An 18,861-nucleotide genomic window follows, 5' to 3' on the forward strand; every position below is an offset into this window, starting at 1 on the left:
GATTCCAAATAAACCCGTTGGACTTTAACCTGGCGTTGTGAGACTTCTTACTTGATAACAGCAAAATATTGCAGGTGCTGGAATCTGAACCAAAAACAGAAAATGCTGGAAAATCTCAGCAGGTCTGACAGCATCTGTGGAGAGAGAATAGAGACAACGTTTCGAGTCAAGATAACCCTTCATCAGAGCAGATCACTAACTGATTGTTAACACAGAATAGCTGCCTTGTTTCCCAATATGCGGTAGTCTGAGATGTTTCAGTGCCTCGGTAATTGGAATTCCTCTCTTTTCCTATCTACACTGGGAGCATTAGTGTGTATGTTTCATCTTCTCCGGTAGGTCAGAGGTGCAGGGAGCAAAGAGTAAATGGTGAGAAAGCAGGAGGCTGGTTGGTGGAGTGAAAGACTTCAGTAATTCTTTCCTCTGGAATAGGACGGCCCGGTTGTCAGGGTCTATCTGTCTGGGCAAAACTGCAAGAGTAGATCAGAACTTGGCAGCCTCAATGACACCACCGGGAGTAACGCCACATCTGGGGCTACATTGAAGGAAGTGCTCCCTCACAACCAGGTACATGAGGTCAGGGATACTAAAGCCAGTCAGCCAGGCCGCAGAGAGAGTCGGGGGTCGCTGGAGGCTGCTGGCACTGTGGGAGCAGCATCTGTGGCCGGGGGCCCCTCTATGGATCAAAGAGTGTCCGAGAAAGAAGGCCACTCCCCCACTCCACCCCCAAAGCTCGCCAGGGTTCACCTTATTACCTCATGTGGTACAGGGTCCCCTCCCCCACCCCAAAGAAAGGAAGAAGCCTTGAATTGGCTACGTAACTGGGCCCTGAACAGAGGGCATTCGCCTGTGGAATTTTACAGCATAGAAGGAGGCCATTTGGCCCATCGTGCCTGTGCCAGCTCTTTGAAAGGGTTTTCCAGTTGAGCCCCACTGTCTCTGCTCTTTCTCTGCACCTCTGCAAACTTTTCCTATCCGAGTATATATCCAATTCCCTTTGAAAGATACTATTAAAACTAATTCCACACCGGCAGCGCATTCCAGCTCATCACTGAGTAACACTGAGCATAAAATAATATCAATCAGCCCCTCTGGTTTCTCCTGCCGACTATCTTAAATCTGTGCCCTGTATTACTGACGCACTCACCAGCTGCAAGATATTCCTCTTCCTGACTCTTACCAAAATTGTTCATGCTTTTGAATCCCGCTATTTAATCTCCTTCTCATCTTCTCTGCTCTCGGAAGAACAATTCCAATTTCTTCAGTCTCTCTACGTAACTGAAGTTCCTCACCCTGACACCAGTCAAGTAAATCTGTTCTGCATGGATGGCTGAATGGAACATAACAGAGAATCTCAAAGAAATTCCTCCTCCTCTTCCTGCTGATTGGGAAAGAATTCCATTCCAGCTGTCAGGGTGAAAAATAAACCAATTTCCTATCCTGCAGGTAAGACTGGCCTCTCCCTTCTTGCATCATTTTTCAACTCTTAATTGGTGCTCAAATATTCTATGGTCCTTGCTTTGCAGTCATTACATTTAGAAGCTCCACGTTTTCATCCCATTGTGCAGGTACTCATCTAAATCAGCAGAGAATCCCTACAGTGCAGAAGGAGGCCATTCAGCCCATCGAGTCCGCACCAACTCTCCAACAGGGCATCCCACCAAGGCCCAACCCCCCGCTCTATCCCATGACCCCACATATCTACCCCACTAATCCCCCTAACCTAAATTCCGGCCTCGGGTCACTGCCTGTGCGGAGTTTGCACATTCTCCCCGTGTCTGCATGGGTTTCCCCCAGGTGCTCCAGTTTCCTCCCACACTCCAAAGGTGTGCAGGTTAGGTTAATTGGCCAGGCTAATTTAACCCTGGTGTCAGGGGGATTAGCAGAGTAAATATGTGGGGTGACGGGAATAGGGTGGGATTGTGGTCGGTGCAGGCTCAATGGGCTGAATGGCCTCCTTCTGCACTGAAGGGATTCTATGAACTTATGTATCCTGGGACACCAAGGGCCAATTTAGCATGGCCAATCCATTTAACCTACATATCTTGGGACACTAAGGCCAATTTAGCATGGCCAATCCACCTAACCGGCACATCTTTGGACTGTGGGAGGAAACCGGGGCACCCAGAGGAAACCCACGCAAACACAAGGAAAATGCGTAAACTCCACACAGACAGTGACCCAAGGCCGGAATTAAACCCGGGTCCCTGGTGTTGTGAGGCAGCAGTGCTAACCACTGTGCTGCCCTGAACTTGTCTTCTTTTGCAGGTCAGAAATGAATTGAAGCCAGATTTGTAAGTTTAAACACTTCGTTAAGTAGAGTACATTGCAATACAATATAGAATAGTAAAATAGACTTTTCATTTTTGAGAGGGGGGAAATAGATCCATTCTGCACCATCCGCTCTCTAGCTTGCGTAAAGCCTCATAGCACTAAACCAGGCTTGGCACCACAATCAGATCATGGTCTGTGTCCGGATTTATGCTACAGCCCCCGGGGTATCCTGAAGGTACACTGCACTGAACATCAGTCAAATCATTGAATTATATCATGTCATTGCATTGTTGTCCAACAGAGGGCGATATTCATGGCAGTAAGATTGTTATTATACTCAGAAACCTCTATAGTCTGGTACGAATCTGGTGCGATTTACCGTTACATGGAGGATCGTTTACACTATTCTCTAGGGGATTTTCACAGTGTAAACGTAAACTTACTTATGACACGGTGGCACAGTGGTTAGCACTGCTGCCTCACAGTGCCAGGGACCCGGCTTCAATTCCGGTCTCAGGTCACTGTCTTGTGCGGAGTTTGCATGTTCTCCCCGTGTCAGCTCCAGTTTCCTCCCACAGTCCAAAGATGTGTGGGTTCGGTGAATTGATGTGGAGATGTTGGCGTTGGACTGGGGTAAACACAGTAAGAAGTCTCACAACAGCCTTCTTACTTGGTGAGACTTCTTACTTAGGTGGATTGGCCATGTTCAATTGACCCTTAGTGTCAAGGGGGTTAGCAGGGTAAATATATGGAGTTGCGGGAATAGGGCGTGGGTGGGATTGTGGTCGGTACAGACTCAATGGGCTGAATGGCCTCCTTTTCTACTGTAGGGATTCGACGAAAAATAAAAACAAAAGTGTGGGGCGACGGAATGTGGAGAGATGCAAGAGGCTCCAATTGGAGGAGGACAGATACTTGGTAGGGTGGGGGAGAATACAGAGAGGGGTGGGGGTGGCTGGTGGGGGGCTGGGGGACAAGGCCATAGAGGGAATTGAGGAACGAAGATAAGAATTTTAAAACTGAGGTCGCCACATGGTCTCAATGTTTGCCCAGCTGAAGCGAGGGGTCTAATAGCTTGAGGAGATGAATGAAGCAGGGCCATAAAAGATGTGACCAGCTGAGAACGGAAAGCCCCGACGGATTTGAAACAAGGCCACAAGTATTTTTAGAAATGGAATAAGGCCACCAGGCCCCTCAGCTGCTGTCTTTTAGGCAAACTAACTCCATGTACCTGACTTGTCAGCATAACCCTCATTCCGTTCTTTCTGTAGATTCAGTGGACAATGTGTGGAGTAATAGGCACCAAGCTGCTTTCTTTCCCTTCACCAAGAAATGTGACTTGACTCACAAATCACCGACACTTGTTTCAAAATTATGGCAGAACAGGAACCGAAGAGTTTAAATGACCTATAATATACACTTCAGTCTGCTACATAACAAGGGCCACACTTTAAGTGATCGCTTAGCACTACAATAATCTGTCAGCTTCTCCGATGAGCGGAGTGAATCAAAAACACTATTCTAGGGTCCATTTAAATTGATTGGCTCCTTGAGTCAATCAAAAAGCACTTCATCACCATCCACTTAGAGTGATTGGCTCAAACTATCCCAGAATTTGTGTTCTTTCGCAAAGCACTCTGACTTCACCACATATTAAGTCTCTCTCGAACTTTAATTTCACTCTTTGACCCACTGCAATCCATGCCACAGAGGTTTCTAGAACGTCTACGGGGCGTAGAATCTTAGAGATATACAGCACTGAAAGTGTGGAGTTCGCACGTTCTCCCCGTGTCTGCGTGGGTTTCCTCCGGGTGCTCCGGTTTCCTCCCGCAGTCCAAAGATGTGCAGGTTAGTTTGATTAGCCGTGCTAAATTGATACTAACGGCAGGGGGATTAACTAGGGCAAATGAGGGTTATGGGAATAGGGCCTGGGTGGAACTGTGGTCAGTACAGACTCGATGGGCCGAATGGCCTCCTTCTCGGATTTCTATGATTCTATGAAACAGGCCCTCCAGCCCAACCCGTCCAGGTTTTCTAAACTGAGGGGCTTAAACTTAGGGGTGGCACAGTAGCACAGTGGTTAGCACTGCTGCTTCATAGCTCCAGGGTCCTGGGTTCGATTCCCGGCTTGGGTCACTGTCTGTGTGGAGTTTGCACATTCTCCTCGTGTCTGCGTGGGTTTCCTCCGGGTGCTCCGGTTTCCTCCCACAGTCCAAAGATCTGCGGGTTAGGTTGATTGGTCATGCTAAAAATTGCCCTTGGTGTCCTGAGATGCGAGGGATTAGTGGGTATATATGTAGGGATATGGGGGTAGGGCCTGGGTGGGATCGTGTTCGGTGCAGACTCGATGGGCCGAATGGTCTCTTTCTGTACTGTAGGGTTTCTATGTTTCTATGAACAAGTCCCATTTGCCTGCATTTGGCTCATCTCCCTCTAAACCTTTCCCATCCATGTACCTGTCCCTGCTTCTCTCATCTACAGGCTTAGGGGTTTTATTTAGTGACGGGACGGGACGGGCTGTGACTTGCAGATCAATCACCGACAAGAGTTAATATTGAGCAGTCAGCCGTGACTCGGTGGGTGACGCTTCTGTCCCCTGAGTCAGGGGGTTGTTGGTTCAAGTCTCACTTCAGAGGTGTGAGCACGAAACCTAGGCTGGCACTTGCAGCTCTGTACCGAGGGATGGTTGCACAGTTTGAGAATGGCCCTTACAACTGTCTTTTTTGAGGTTCGGCCTCTCCCTGTGATACGGTTCAACATGGTAATCGTCACCCTCTTGCCATCTTGCTAAAGCATCCTGCACGAACGTCAACTGACAAACCTGCATGGGCGGCACGGTGGCACAGTGGTTAGTACTGTTGCCTCAGAGCACCAGGGACCCGGGTTCAATTCCGGCCTCGTGTGACTGTCTGTGTGGTGTTTGCATGTTCTCCCTGTGTCTGCATGAGTTTCCTCCGGGTGCTCCGGTTTCCTCCCACACTCCAAAGATGTGCAAGTTAGGTGGATTGGCCTTGTTCAATTGCCCCTTAGTGTCCCGAGATGTGTAGATTAGGAAGATTAGCGGGGTAAATGCATGGGGTTAGGGCCTGGGTGGGATGCTCTGTCGGAGAGTTGGTGTAGACCTGATGGGCCGAATGGCCTCCTCCTGCACTGTAGGGATTCTATGATTCACGATAGGCAGTGCAATCTCGATATTAGCATTTCCTACGCGGGGAGAAATGGGATAGGTTCTGCCACTTGGATTTTATGCTCACTGGCTTCAATAAAATGAGCTGTTATTTTTGGACGGTTTACACTATCACACAATGTCAAATATACCCCCAGCGAATTGAAAGTAAGCAACACGGTATCTGGATTGCCGCGACTTCTCACTCCAAGCCAAGTGACATTGGCCTGAATTTTATGGTCAATGTCAAAGTGAGGTCGCCCCCTGCTGTCCTTGAAGAAAACTGCCCACCAAGAGTTGGCAATCAGCTAGTGCGGTTATCTCCCTCTTCACAACATTATATTGGAATCCACAGGCAGGACAAGGGGATCTTCAGGCATCCTGCAGCAGTGATGTCATGGGCTGTGATAAGCAATGAGGAATTCTCACAGACAGCAAGCCAGGAAGTAAGGTGCATTGATTATCTTGCACTCCTTGTAATTCTTTTTACAGAGGACAAACTAAAGATTGTGACATACACACCAAAAGCTGAAATAACATAAATGAACTTTTTGAAAAATAGTTTTATGACATTGAAGAACAATGGAATTTCTATCATAATAGGAAATGGAAATATAAAATTAGTTTTTCAGGACCAGAGAGGTTGTTCTTAACTTAGTTATAACTTAATGCACTGCTATAAACTGAATTAAACCTCATCTTAAATAGGCACATTTTGGGTGCTTTTAACAGATTAAAATGCATTTGTTGGTGTCACAGGTAGGCTGACATTAACATTGCAGTGAAGTTACTGTGAAAATCCCCCAGTCGCCACACTCTGGCACCTGTTCAGGTACACTGAGGGAGAATTTAGCATGGCCAATGCAGCTAACCAGTATGTGTTCAGGACTGTGGGAGGAAACCGGAGCACCCGGAGGAAATCCATGCAGACATCCGCACAGTCATCCAAGCCAGGAATTGAACCCGGGTCCCTGGTGCTGTGAGGCAGCAGTGCTAACCACTGTGCCACCATGCCATGTCAGAGGCAAAGCTTTCATCAGTTCAGTGATTTCTAATTGATTATCTTCCCTGGGCCGTGAAAGGGAGCACCCTGTGAATGAGCAAGGAATCACTGACAAAAAAAATAACTGGATCTCCAAGTTTAACTGTGCATGTGCAGACTCCAGGGGTGGGATTTTACAGTCCCGCTCGAGCGAGACCGGAAATTCCTGCCGAGGTTAACGGACATTTCCGTTGTTCGCTCCTCGCCCGCTCTGATTCCGTGGCGGGCGAGGCGGTAGAATTCCGGCGGCACGGTGGCGCAGTGGTTAGCACTGCTGCTTCACAGCTCCAGGGTCCCGGGTTCGATTCCCGGCTCGGGTCACTGTCTGTGTGGAGTTTGCACATTCTCCTCGTGTCTGCGTGGGTTTCCTCCGGGTGCTCCGGTTTCCTCCCACAGTCCAAAGATGTGCGGGTTAGGTTGATTGGCCAGGTTAAAAATTGCCCCTTAGAGTCCTGAGGTTAGTGGGATTAGCGGGTAAATATGTGGAGGTAGGGCCTGGGTGGGATTGTGGTCGGTGTAGACTCGATGGGCCGAATGGCCTCCTTCTGCACTGTAGGGTTTCTATGATTTCTATCAGGAGTTGCTGTCGGTTTTGATGAGAGTGGACGCTGGCAATTCTATTGGGGTTGAAAAATCATGGCTGCTTAAAGTTCTTTTAAATGTTAAAAGCAGAAATGCAAGCCAGTTAACGTTGTCCTAGTTACCTTCTCAGTGCAGAAATCCACACACTTATCTATGGACATGTTCGACAAGACGCTGCCTGCCGGCAAGGCGAGGGAGATATTATCAGGCCTTTTAAAGCATCCTCGGAACACAGCACTCCCATCTGTAATCAGAAATCAAAAGGGGGAAATAAATGGTGAATAATACACGCAGCTCCCTCCGACACACTGCGCTGCACTCTCAGTATTGAATACACATTACCCCTTTTGCGCCGTACGGTTTGATGAATGGCACTTACAGCAGAGACAGCATAAGTCATCTGCAAAATTAAAGAATGCTGCCAAGAGGGTTGGCACACATGAAGGATGGATCTCTGCAAGAGAAGTCAGAGAGTTGGGTGTCTTCTCCAATGGGTCCTGTCCATGCAACTCCTCCACACTTCAGCCCTGAGGTTTTAGCTAAGTGATTACGATTAAAGTGCAACAGTTTTTTTAAAAAAAGTGTTGCTTTACTTAACGCCAAGGTGGTGCATTTGTCCAAAAATTCTTGACGTTAGCTGTTCTTTTTTTTACATCCATGTTTTGTGCTTTTATGTCATTTATATTACACTAGAAATGATATTTGACAGCATGGGCACAATGCAGAGTGTCCCCTTCTTAGCATTATTGATTCCCCGCTGGTCACATGCCAATACAAGTGAGGAAATAGCCAAGTCGAAGAATTATGGAGCGACAGTTTCTGCCGCACTTTGGATTTTTAATAAAATGTCGTTCGTTTTCGCAGACGGCGTATTCAGCCAGGGGGCGGCACGGTGGCACAGTGGTCAGCACTGCTGCCTCACAGCGCCAGGGACCCCGGGTTCAATTCCAGCCTCGGGTCACTGTCTGTGTGGAGTTTGCACATCCTCCCCGTGTCTGCGTGGGTTCCTTCCGGGTGCTCCGGTTTCCACCCACAGTCCAAAGATGTGCAGGTTAGGTTGATTGGTCATGCTAAATTGCCCCTTAGTGTCAGGGGATTTTCAGGGTAAATATGTGGGGTTATGGGGATAGGGCCTGGGTGGGATTGGGGTGAGTGCAGACTCGATGGGCCGACTGGCCTCCTTCTGCACTGTAGGGATTCTAAGATTCAATCAACGCCATCTGTCAGCTCGAACTTCACAAGAGGTACTCGGGGAATTTTTATTTACTGATTGGCTTGGTGCTGGTGGGGTGGGGGATGGGGAGGGGGTGATGCTACGGTGGCGATGGGGAGGGTAGGGTGGGCGGGGGGGGGGCAGGGCTGATCTTGAGTGGGTGATTTGATTTGATTTATTATTGTCAGATGTATTAACACACAGTGAAAATATTGTTTCTTGCGTTATACAGACAAAGCATACCGTTCACAGAGTACATAGGGGGGAAGGAAAAGCAAGGGTGCAGAATATAGTGTTGCAGTTACAGATAAGGTGTAAAGAAAGATCAACTTAATATAAGGTGGGTCCATTCAAAAGTCTGACAGCAGCAGGGAAGAAGCTGTTCTTGAGTCAGTTGGTACGTGACCTCAGACTTTTGGATCTTTTTCCCGACGGAAGAAGGTGGAAGAGAGAATGTCCGGGGTGCGTGAGGTCCTTGATTAAGCTGGCTGCTTTTCCAAGGCAGTGGGAAGTGTAGACAGAGTCAATGGATGGGAAGCAGGTTTGCGTGATGGGAGGTAGGGAGGGTGGGGGAGGGGCTGATGCTGAGATGGTGATAGTGGGATAGGATGGGGTCGAGGGGGGGAGGGTAAGGGCTCGGTGATTCATGAGGAAGCACTCCTGTACCTGACCCACAAGACGTGCTGTAAAGACACTTACTTTCCCTTCCCCCGGGATATTGAGATAGATGCTGTAAGTGCCGGTTTCCCAGAGGCCTGGGGAACCACAGCCAGTCCCGGTTCACCACAGCCAACCCCGGTTCAAATTGCAAAGCTGATTAAATCCCAGGCTTGCAGCCTCATTAACATATTTAAAGTGACAGGCCACCCCCTGCAAATGTATCAGGTTCCTGGCCTCTTGCAAAGTTAGTGCAGTCTGGATAAAAGCAAATTACTGCGGATGCTGGAATCTGAAACCAAAAGAGAAAATGCTGGAAAATCTCAGCAGGTCTGGCAGCATCTGTAAGGAGAGAAAAGAGCTGACGCTTCGAGTCCAGATGACCCTTTGTCAAAGCTTTTCTCTCCTTACAGATGCTGCCGGACCTGCTGAGATTTTCCAGCATTTTCTCTTTTGGTGGTGAAGTCTGGAGGTCAGTGAGCTGGAGCCAGATTCCCAACATGCTTGGAATGTTTGCCCACTTAACCCTCGTCTACCTGTGCCCAAGCACCCCCCCCTCCCACCCAGGTTAAAACTCACTCCCCCCCACCCATTTTCCCCTCTGTAGAAAATGCAGCTAAATTCCTCACTTTTCATCATCATATACAGCCCACTAACAAAATGGCTGGCTGTTTAAATGTATACCCTCACTGATCGTGACTTCATCAAATACAGACAACAAACCGCAATACTCCTGCACTAATGACTCTTTAACACTTCTCACACAGTTAATGAGCCACTTAACCCAGATAAATGACAAGAGGTTCCATAACCCAGCTATGGATATTGCTGCTGAACAGTATGTTCATGTAGCCTGTTATTAAGTTAAGTTTATTTATTAGTGTCACAGATAGGCTTACATTAACACTGCAATGAAGTTACTGTGAAAATCCCCTCGTCGACACACTCCGGCGCCTGTTCGTGTACGCTGAGGGAGAATTTAGCATGGCCAACGCACCCTAACCAGCACGTCTTTTGGACTGTGGGAGGAAACCGGAGCACCCGGAGGAAACCCACGCAGACACGGGGAGAACGTGCAGACTCCGCACGGTCACCCAAGCCAGGGATCGAACCCGGGTCCTTGGCACTGTGAGGCAGCAGTGCTAACTGCCGTGCCACCAGGCCCCCTGTAAGAGAAGCAAATAAGGTCCAAGCTGACAAGATTGGGCCTTACATCTGATCTCACGTTTTATTCAATGCGCGATCTTCGCCAAATATATAAGTTTTTTGCAAAAATATTCTTGATTCGTAAAATATCGGAAGGAACGTTACCAACATTGCAAAATGGCCACCACACAAAGCACAATAATGTTCAGGTTCTCTGCAAACCTGTTGCACTCTGAGCTGCTTCAATACCAACCAGCCTCCCATCCATTGACTCTGTCTACACTTCCTGCTGCCTCGGCAAAGCAGCCAGCATAATTAAGGACCCCCACACACCCCAGACATTCTCTCTTCCACCTTCTTCCGTTGGGAAAAAGATACAAAAGTCTGAAATCACGTACCAACCGACTCAAGAACAGCTTCTTCCCTGCTGCCGTCAGACTTTTGAATGGACCTACCTCGCATTAAGTTGATCTTTCTCTACACTCTAGCAAAGACTGTAACCCTACATTCTGCACCCTCTTCTTTCCTTCTCTATGAACGGTATGCTTTGTCCGTATAGGGCACAAGCAACAATACTTTTCACTGTATACTAATACATAAGTTTAAAATTTATTTATTATTTGTCACAAGTAAGGCTTACATTAACACTGCAATGAAGTTACTGTGAAATTCCCCAAGTCGCCACAATCCAGCGCCTGCTCGGGTCAATGCACCTAACTAGCCTTTCAGAATGTGGGAGGAAACCGGAGCACCCGGAGGAAACCCACACAGACATGGGGAGAACATGCAAACTCCACACAGACAGTGACCCATACATGTGACAATAATAAATCAAATCAAATCAAATCAAAGAAACGTTGCAGACATTTCAAAATGGTCATTCTAAATGGTGCAACGGTATTTAAGTTGTCCATATGGATAATGTTGCACTCTGAGGTGCTTCAATACAATTGTGATACATGTAATATTCACTCTGTATAGTCAATGTGAGTCATTCAGCCCGAGGGGGTTCTGTACAATTCCCCTCCCCTCAGTTTACAGTGCCTGAAAAGTCTTAGAGACAGCGACCTTCCCCCATTGAGCCTCTGCAATTGACGTGACATAATACTGTTTGTGGGAGCTTGCTGTGCACGAGTCAGCTGCCTGAATTACAGCAGTGACTCCCCATCACTGAAAATGTGATTCCTCAGCTTTTCATTCGCTTTGGATGCATTGAGGGTGGGAAGGTGCTGTATAAATGCAAGTCTCCATTTCCCTTCGCTTCATTAAATATCAAGATTTCAGTGAACTTCATAGAACAATTCCTACCTTCCAGCAACCAGCAAACTGATTGGATACTGACGCTGTGCCCCATCCCCAGTGCTGCTCTGGAATGGTCCAAAGAGTGATGACAATGACAGTGATTCAACAAAGTTTATCTCTTCTAATGAGGGGGTGCGACTTATGGTAATCATTCATAGAAATCACAGAAACCCGACAGTGCAGAAGGAGGCCATTCAGCCCATCGGATCTGCATCGACAACAATCCCACCCCAGGCCCTATCTCCACAACCCCACACATTTACCCTGCTAATCCCTCTAAACTACACATCCCTGGACACTAAGGGGCAATTTAGCAAGTCCAATCAACCTAACCCACACATTTCTGGACTGTGGGAGGAAACTGGAGCATCCGGAGGAAACCTACGCAGACACGGGGAGAGTGTGTAAACTCCACGCAGACAACGACCCGAGCCGGGAATCGAACCCAGGTCCCTGGCGCTGTGAGGCAGCAGTGCTAACCACTGTGCCACCGTGCCGCCCCAAACGTTAACCTTTTGGGCAAAGGTGTCCATAGAATAGTGTAAAATCCCAAGAAATGAGGCACGGCACGGTGGCACAGTGGTTAGCACCATTGCCTCACTATGCCGGGGACCTGGGTTCAATTCCAGCCTTGGGTCACTGTCTGTGTGGAGTTTGCACGTTCTCCCCGTGTCTGCATGGGTTTCCTCCGGGTGCTCCGGCTTCCCCCCCCAGTCCAAAGATGTGCAGGTTAGGGTGATTGGCCATGCTAAATTGACCCTTAGTGTCCCAAGATGTGTTGGTTTAGGGGGATTAGTGAGGTAAATGTGTGGGGTTAGGGGGATAGGGCCTAGCTAGGATTCTCTGTCAGAGAGGCGGTGCAGACTTGATGGGCCGAATTAAACTCATTCTGCAATGCAATCTATTCTATTCTACATGGCTTAAGTCACGGAATTTCTTGGAATCTCTGCACTGCGGTAATGAGCAATGCCGCAGACAGGTTATTCCCCTTGTGCAAGTTTTCAGCAACTGCAGACTAAAATATCCGCGAATGTGATTTGTGAAATGAGCCGGGGGCGGGGTGGGGGGGAGTGGGGTGATGGGGGTCGGGGGGGTGGGGGGGATCTGTCTGGGAAATATTGTGGGTGGGGTTGGAAACGCCAACTCCAACCTACCCAATCTCCCCTCAGAGCTACACTTTTCCAGCCCTGGCAACATTCTTGCAAACCTCCTCTGCACTCTCTCCAGAGCAACTAAATCCTTCCTGCAACATGGTGACCTGAACTGGACGCAATACTTCAGTTGTGGCCTCACCAGCGTTTTATACAATTCCAACAGGTATTACTTCCATGTCCATATTTAATCAGTTCACCTCTCTGCCAGACTGAAAGAGGGAAAACCTGTTTGTTGAATGAATTCAGGCATTCTAGGTTGCCAATGCAGAGAATCCCACTGCCCCTCATTAAACATGTTGCATAGTTAATAGGCAACCCCGTTCAGAGAGAATAACTAGTGCAGAAAATAGAAAAAAAATGTCATGTCTCTTCAATAGGAGGGGCTTTCCTGAGTTTGGGAATTGTGGAGGAGTGTGGAGGAACTTCACCCTAAATCTAAAGCTGCAATATCCCACCTGGCCATGTTTGATGCTGACATTGGGAGACTAGCACTGGAATTCTGCTGCCCCACCCATCATGGAATCAGAGCGGATGAGGAGCAGAAAATAGAAATGTCCGTTGACCTTGGGTGGGAATTTCCGGTCTTGCTTGAGTGAGGCTGTAAAATCCCACCCTAGGAGTTGGGGGCGTGGGGGTGAGGGTGCGGGTGGAATTTAGAGTAATGTAATTTGGATAGAATCATAGAATCTCTATAGTGCAGAAGGAGACCACTCGGCACCGACTCTCTGACAAAGTATCTTACCCAGACCCTCTCCCCGACCCTATCCCCGTTACTCCACGCATTTACCATGGCTAATCCATCTAATCTAAAAAGATTGGAACACTTAGGGACAATTTAGCACATCTGCACATCTTTGGATTGTGGGAGGAAACCGGAGCACCCGGAGGAAACCCATGCAGAGAGTGGGGGGAACGTGCAGATTCCACACAGACAGTGACCCAAGCCGGGAATCGAACCTGGGTCCCTGGTGCTGAGGCAGCAGCGCTAACCACTGTAAAACCATGCCGTTCCATCTTGGGCAGTTGGGCTAAATGGGTCACAGTGAATCACTATCCCGCTTACCATCTCTCCCAATTCCAATTCCCCAGTGGGAATGAAAATCAGGAAAGATTTGTGGGCGGCACAGTGACACAGTGTAGGTGGCACGGTGGCACAGTGGTTAGCACTGTTGCCTCACAGCACCAGGGACCCGGGTTCAATTCCAGCCTTGGGTACCTGTCAGTGTGGAGTTTGCACATCCTCCCAGTGTCTGCGTGGATTTGCTCCGGGTGCTCCGGTTTCCTCCCACAGTCTGAAAGATATGCGGGTAAGGTGGATTGGCCGTGCTAAATTGACTCTAGTGTCAGGGGATTGGCAGGATAAATGAGTGAGGTTGCGGGAATAGGGCCTGGGTGGGATAGTGGTGGGTGGAGACTCAATGGGCCGAATGGCCTCCTTCTGCACTGTCGGGATTCTATGACAAAGAGCAAGCACCATCTCTAAGATCCAGCACAGAATGTTCACCAATAAAAGCCGCATTGAAACACATTTTCCTGCCTAAATTTAAAAAAATACAAAACGCATTGGAGGAGTATTGCCCTTGATTTGACGTGTGGAATTACTGCCATCAAAAATCAAGTATTTTTACTATCTTGAGTCTTCAGCAGCTGTTTCGGAACATTATTGAAATGTTTTCCCTATTCCTGTGAGCCATTCTATAATAATATTCTGTAAATTAATTGAAGAAGCTGATCATGTCATTCTGGTGACTGAGTGAATAAATGCTAATGTGTGCCTCAGAGGAGAAGCAAATTACTGAAAATGATGCATTAAATAACAATCATTACAATCTACTTTAACTAAGGTATTCAAAATTAAATTACATTCCAGTTAGACAGTGTCATGCAAACAAATTAACATGTGCAATACTTTACACAAAGATTCATTCGAGGCCAGCATTGGTTGATTAAATTCTTGAAAACGTGGGGTGGCTCGGCCGCCAAGGTACATGGTTGGATTTGCTTCCATTTTACTCCCTAAACGCCCGCCTGTGGGTCCCACGATTGCCTCAGGGTCAGCAGGGTGTGGTCCCCACCCTACAGCATGTAATTTTGACTGATACTCAGTGCAGTACCGAGGGACTGCTGCATTATTGGCAGTGCTCCCGTCCGGATATAATCATAGAATCATAGAATCCCTACAGTGCAGAAGGAGGCCATTCAGCCCATCGAGTCTGCACCGACTCTCTGATAGAGCATCTGACCTGTAACCCCATGCATTTACCCCACTAACCTACACATTTAAAGTTTAAAGTTTATTTATTAGCGTCACAAGTAGGCTTACATTAACACTGCAATGAAGTTACTGTTAAAATCTCCTAATTGCCACACTCCAGCGCTTGTTCGGGTAAATTGAGGGAGAATTTAGCATGGCCAGTGCATCTAACCAACATGCCTTTTGGACTGTGGGAGGAAACCCATGCAGACACGGGGAGAATGTGCAGACTCCACACAGACAGTGACCCAAGCCAGGAATTGAATCCGGGTCTCTGGCACTGTGAGGCAGCAGTGCTAGCCCCTGTGCCACCATGCTGCCATCTTTCGACACGAAGGGGAAATTTAGCATGGTCAATCAACCCAGCCAGCGCATCTTCAGACTGTGGGAGGAAAAACCGAAGCACCCGGAGGAAACCCATGCAGACACGGGGAGAACGTGCAGATTCCACGCAGACAGTGACCCAAGCCAGGAACTGAACCCAGGCCCCTGGCGCTGCGAGGCAGCAGTGCTAACCACCGTGCCACCGTGTCACCATCTTTGGACACTAAGGCTAAATTTAGCATGGTCAATCCACCTAGCCAGTGCATCTTGGACTTTGGGGGGAAACTGGATCGCTCCCTCCGTACTGCAGTGGATTGTCAACCTTAATATTTATACTCAAGCCCTGATGTGGAGCTTGAAGCCAAATCCTCGGGGGCAAGAGTGTGACCAACGCAACCACAGCTGGCACACAGCGGTTGAAGAACAGGCAGAGTGATGAATATTAATTAAAGTTGAACGGTCTCAATGCTCTTGCCGAAGCTTAGATTGCACATGCAGTTCTTTCAACTCTGATAGTTTCCAGGATTAAGGTGCTCATACTTAAGGAAAATGGCAAGTTAATTAGTCTGGAGTCAATTGCGCCATGTGAAAGATGCAATTAAACCAGCTTTAATTAGTCTTCTGTTAGAATCATCAAAGACAAGAAGTGCGCAGTGCAATAATGCATTGTTAATTTATCAACAATTCTAATTACAGGAAAGTCACTAATGTGACCTATAAACAACTCTAGAGAAATTACTGTTGGAACCACTTTCTGACTGTGGGATAATTCTGGTGTGAAGTCGAAATACAACAAGATATTTGTTGAGTTGTTCCCATTTTAGAATGGCATTTCAATGAACAAAGATAATTGGTGTCAAAGAAGAATTTAATACTAAAGCCATCCAATGCTCCATTTCTCATACGAGTTCCCATCACTAATTCTATCCATGCAGCATAAACAAGCCATTAGCAGGGATTATTTTCTATCCATCTGGTTACGTTCACAGCTTCTGGGGGGGGATTGTTAGCAGTCGGTACGCCAACAGCATGTGGCACAGTGGCTAGCACTGCTGCCTCACAGCGCCAGGAATCGATTCCCGGCTTGGGTCACTGCCGTGCGCGGAGTCTGCATGTTCTCCCCGTGTTTGTGTGTGTTTCCTCCTGCAGTCCGAAAGACGTGCTGGTTAGGGTGCATTGGCCATGCCAAATTCTCCCTCAGTGTACCCGAACAGGCACTGAAGTGTGGCGACTAGGGGATTTTTCATAGTAACTTCATGTAAGTCTTCTTGTGACACGAATAGAAAATTTATATAGTGCTGTCAACATAAAGAAAAGGTTTTGTGGTGCTTTGCAAGTGTGCGACTGAGTCACAGGCTTTAAGGAATGTCTTACACGAGGAGAGTAAAGGTGGGGGAGGAGGAGGTTGAGGGAGAGCTGAAGGTTCGGCCGTCAATGGTGGGAAGATGAGAGCACAGAGCACAGAGATCTCGATAAATGATGGGGCGGGAGGAGATTACAGAGACAGGGAGGAGCGAGGACCATGGAGAGATTTGAAAACAAGGATGGGAATGTTAAAATTGAGGCATTGTTGGACTGATAGCCAATGTTGGTCAGCAGACAAAGGGGATGTTAGGGGAACGGGACTTGGTGCCAGTTACAATAGGGACAGATAATGATAGCTGAGGGACGATCAATTGATGTTGCCACAGGGCGTATAGGCAGAGGAGCTCCAGATAAGCTCAATGTTTAACAAGGCAGGAAAGAATAAATAATTCTTCTCCCAAAAAGCCTCGATGTGAAAGATTATGTGCTAACATATTATTTTCTGCCTTTTAAAAAAACATCCAATTTGGTCGATGGTGGATGGACTTTTCTCCAGTAGGGCTGAGGCAGTGACATCTCTGATGAAGAAAGTTAAGAATCTTCAGACACCTCAATCCTTGTGCCTGAAAATCTCTTCCTAAACCTAACTGGCTCCCTTCAACTCGCTCCTTCTCCACCTTGAAATACCGGTCGAGAGATAGGCGACTCCATCCTTCTTTGTATCTGGAAAGGCAAGACCCCAACAACTGATTTTTATGTCATTGGGCAATTCTGGATTAGCTCGCAGGCTGCTCAAAGGCTTCAGTCCCCTTCAGATGAAGAGGGGGAGGCGATGGCCGAGTGGTATTGTCGCTAGCCTATTAACCTAGAAATCAGCTAATGTTATGGGGACCCGGGTTTGAATCCCACCATGGCAGCTGGTGGAATTTGAAAAAAAATCTGCAATTCAGAATTTACTGATAACCCTGAAACCATTCCCGATTGTTGGAAAAACCCATTTGGTTCACTAATGTCCTTTAGGGAAGGAAATCTTACCTGGTCCGGCCTACATGAGACTCCAGAGCCACAGCAATGTGGTTGACTCTCAACTGCTCTCTGAAATGGTGTGGCAAGTCACTCAGTTCAAGGGCAATTAGGGATGGACATTTAGTGCTGGCCCAGCCAGCGACGCCCGTGTCCCACAAATGAATAAAAAAAATTAGTATGATTTGGAAGAACTCAAATTTTGCTGACATTTAACTGCAAACAGCATAGCAAACCGTCACAGGAGCGCTGGAGCCAATGCTGACAATCTGACTCCCTGCCTTGCACCTGCCACACAACAGAAGCAGCAACATGATAAAATACAACTGGGCCACTCTGGAAGATTTACTGTCACAACCACAGCAATGTGGTTGACTCACAATTCATAGAATCATAGAATCCCTACAGTACAGAAGGAGGCCATTCGGTCCATCGAGTCTGCACCGACAACAATCCCACCCAGGCCTTATCCCCGTAACCCCACATATTCACCTCCACTAATCCGTCTAACCTAGGCATCCCAATACACTAAGGGACAATTTAGCATGGCCAATGCACCTAACCCACATACCTTTAGAGTGTGGGAGGAAACCAGAGCACCCGGAGGAAACCCACGCAAGCACAGAGAGAACGCGTAGACTCTGCACAGACAGTGACCTGAGGCTGGAAATCGAACCCGGGTCCCTGGCGCTGCGAGGCAGCAGTGCTAACCACTGTGCCACTGTGCCAGCAACTGTGTCACTCTCGGGCAACTAGGAATGGGCAATAAATGCTGGCCAGCCAGCAACGCCCATATCCTACGAATGAATGGAAAGAAAGGAAGACTCTGGCTTTACTTTGCAGGTGGAATGAGTAAATGAACTCGAGCCTGGAACCAGGTGTTGGAATATTCTCTGGTGTATTAAATCCAAATTGTTCAGCAAAGGGAATTTCGCTCAACATCTTACACTATTACACCAATTATTAGACCTGACTTTGCAGACTTAGTGCACAGACAGGACAGAACTGGCATTAATTCTCTCTGATTTACTTCCCTTGAAGGAAGCTAAGATCAGCGAGCAGGAAATGCAACCCTGTAATCAATGAGCTGATTGGCTTCTGATCCATAAACCTTCAGTGGTTTCCTGCAAGAGGTTTTTAAAATTAATTTGTGGCACATGGGCGTCGCTGGCTGGCCAGCATTTATTGCCCATCCCTAGTTGCCCGATGGCAGCTGAAAGTCAACCACATTCTGGAGTCACTCTGGAGTCTAGAGTCACATGTGGGCCAGACCAGGTAAGGAAGGCAGATTTCCTCCCCTGTAGTGAACCAGGTGGGTTTCTCCAAGAATGGTTTCATGGTCATCTTAATTCCAGATTTTTTTTTACTGAATTCACATTCCATCAGCTGCCGTGGCGGGATTCGAACCCGGGTCCCCAG

At 47.8% G+C, this 18,861-nt stretch overlaps 1 protein-coding gene across 1 annotated transcript in view; it reads right to left on the reverse strand.

The window, feature by feature from the left end:
- Window positions 1-18,861, reverse strand: part of wscd2 (WSC domain containing 2) — a 253,328-nt gene that overhangs the window by 67,170 nt on the left and 167,297 nt on the right. The window contains exon 4 of the mRNA XM_078227247.1: window positions 7,187-7,308. Within this exon, the coding sequence (XP_078083373.1) occupies window positions 7,187-7,308 (122 nt within the window). The remainder of the gene's footprint in view (window positions 1-7,186; window positions 7,309-18,861) is intronic.

The sequence above is a fragment of the Mustelus asterias genome, chromosome 13 (genome assembly GCF_964213995.1).
Source record: "Mustelus asterias chromosome 13, sMusAst1.hap1.1, whole genome shotgun sequence".
Lineage (NCBI taxonomy): Eukaryota > Metazoa > Chordata > Chondrichthyes > Carcharhiniformes > Triakidae > Mustelus > Mustelus asterias.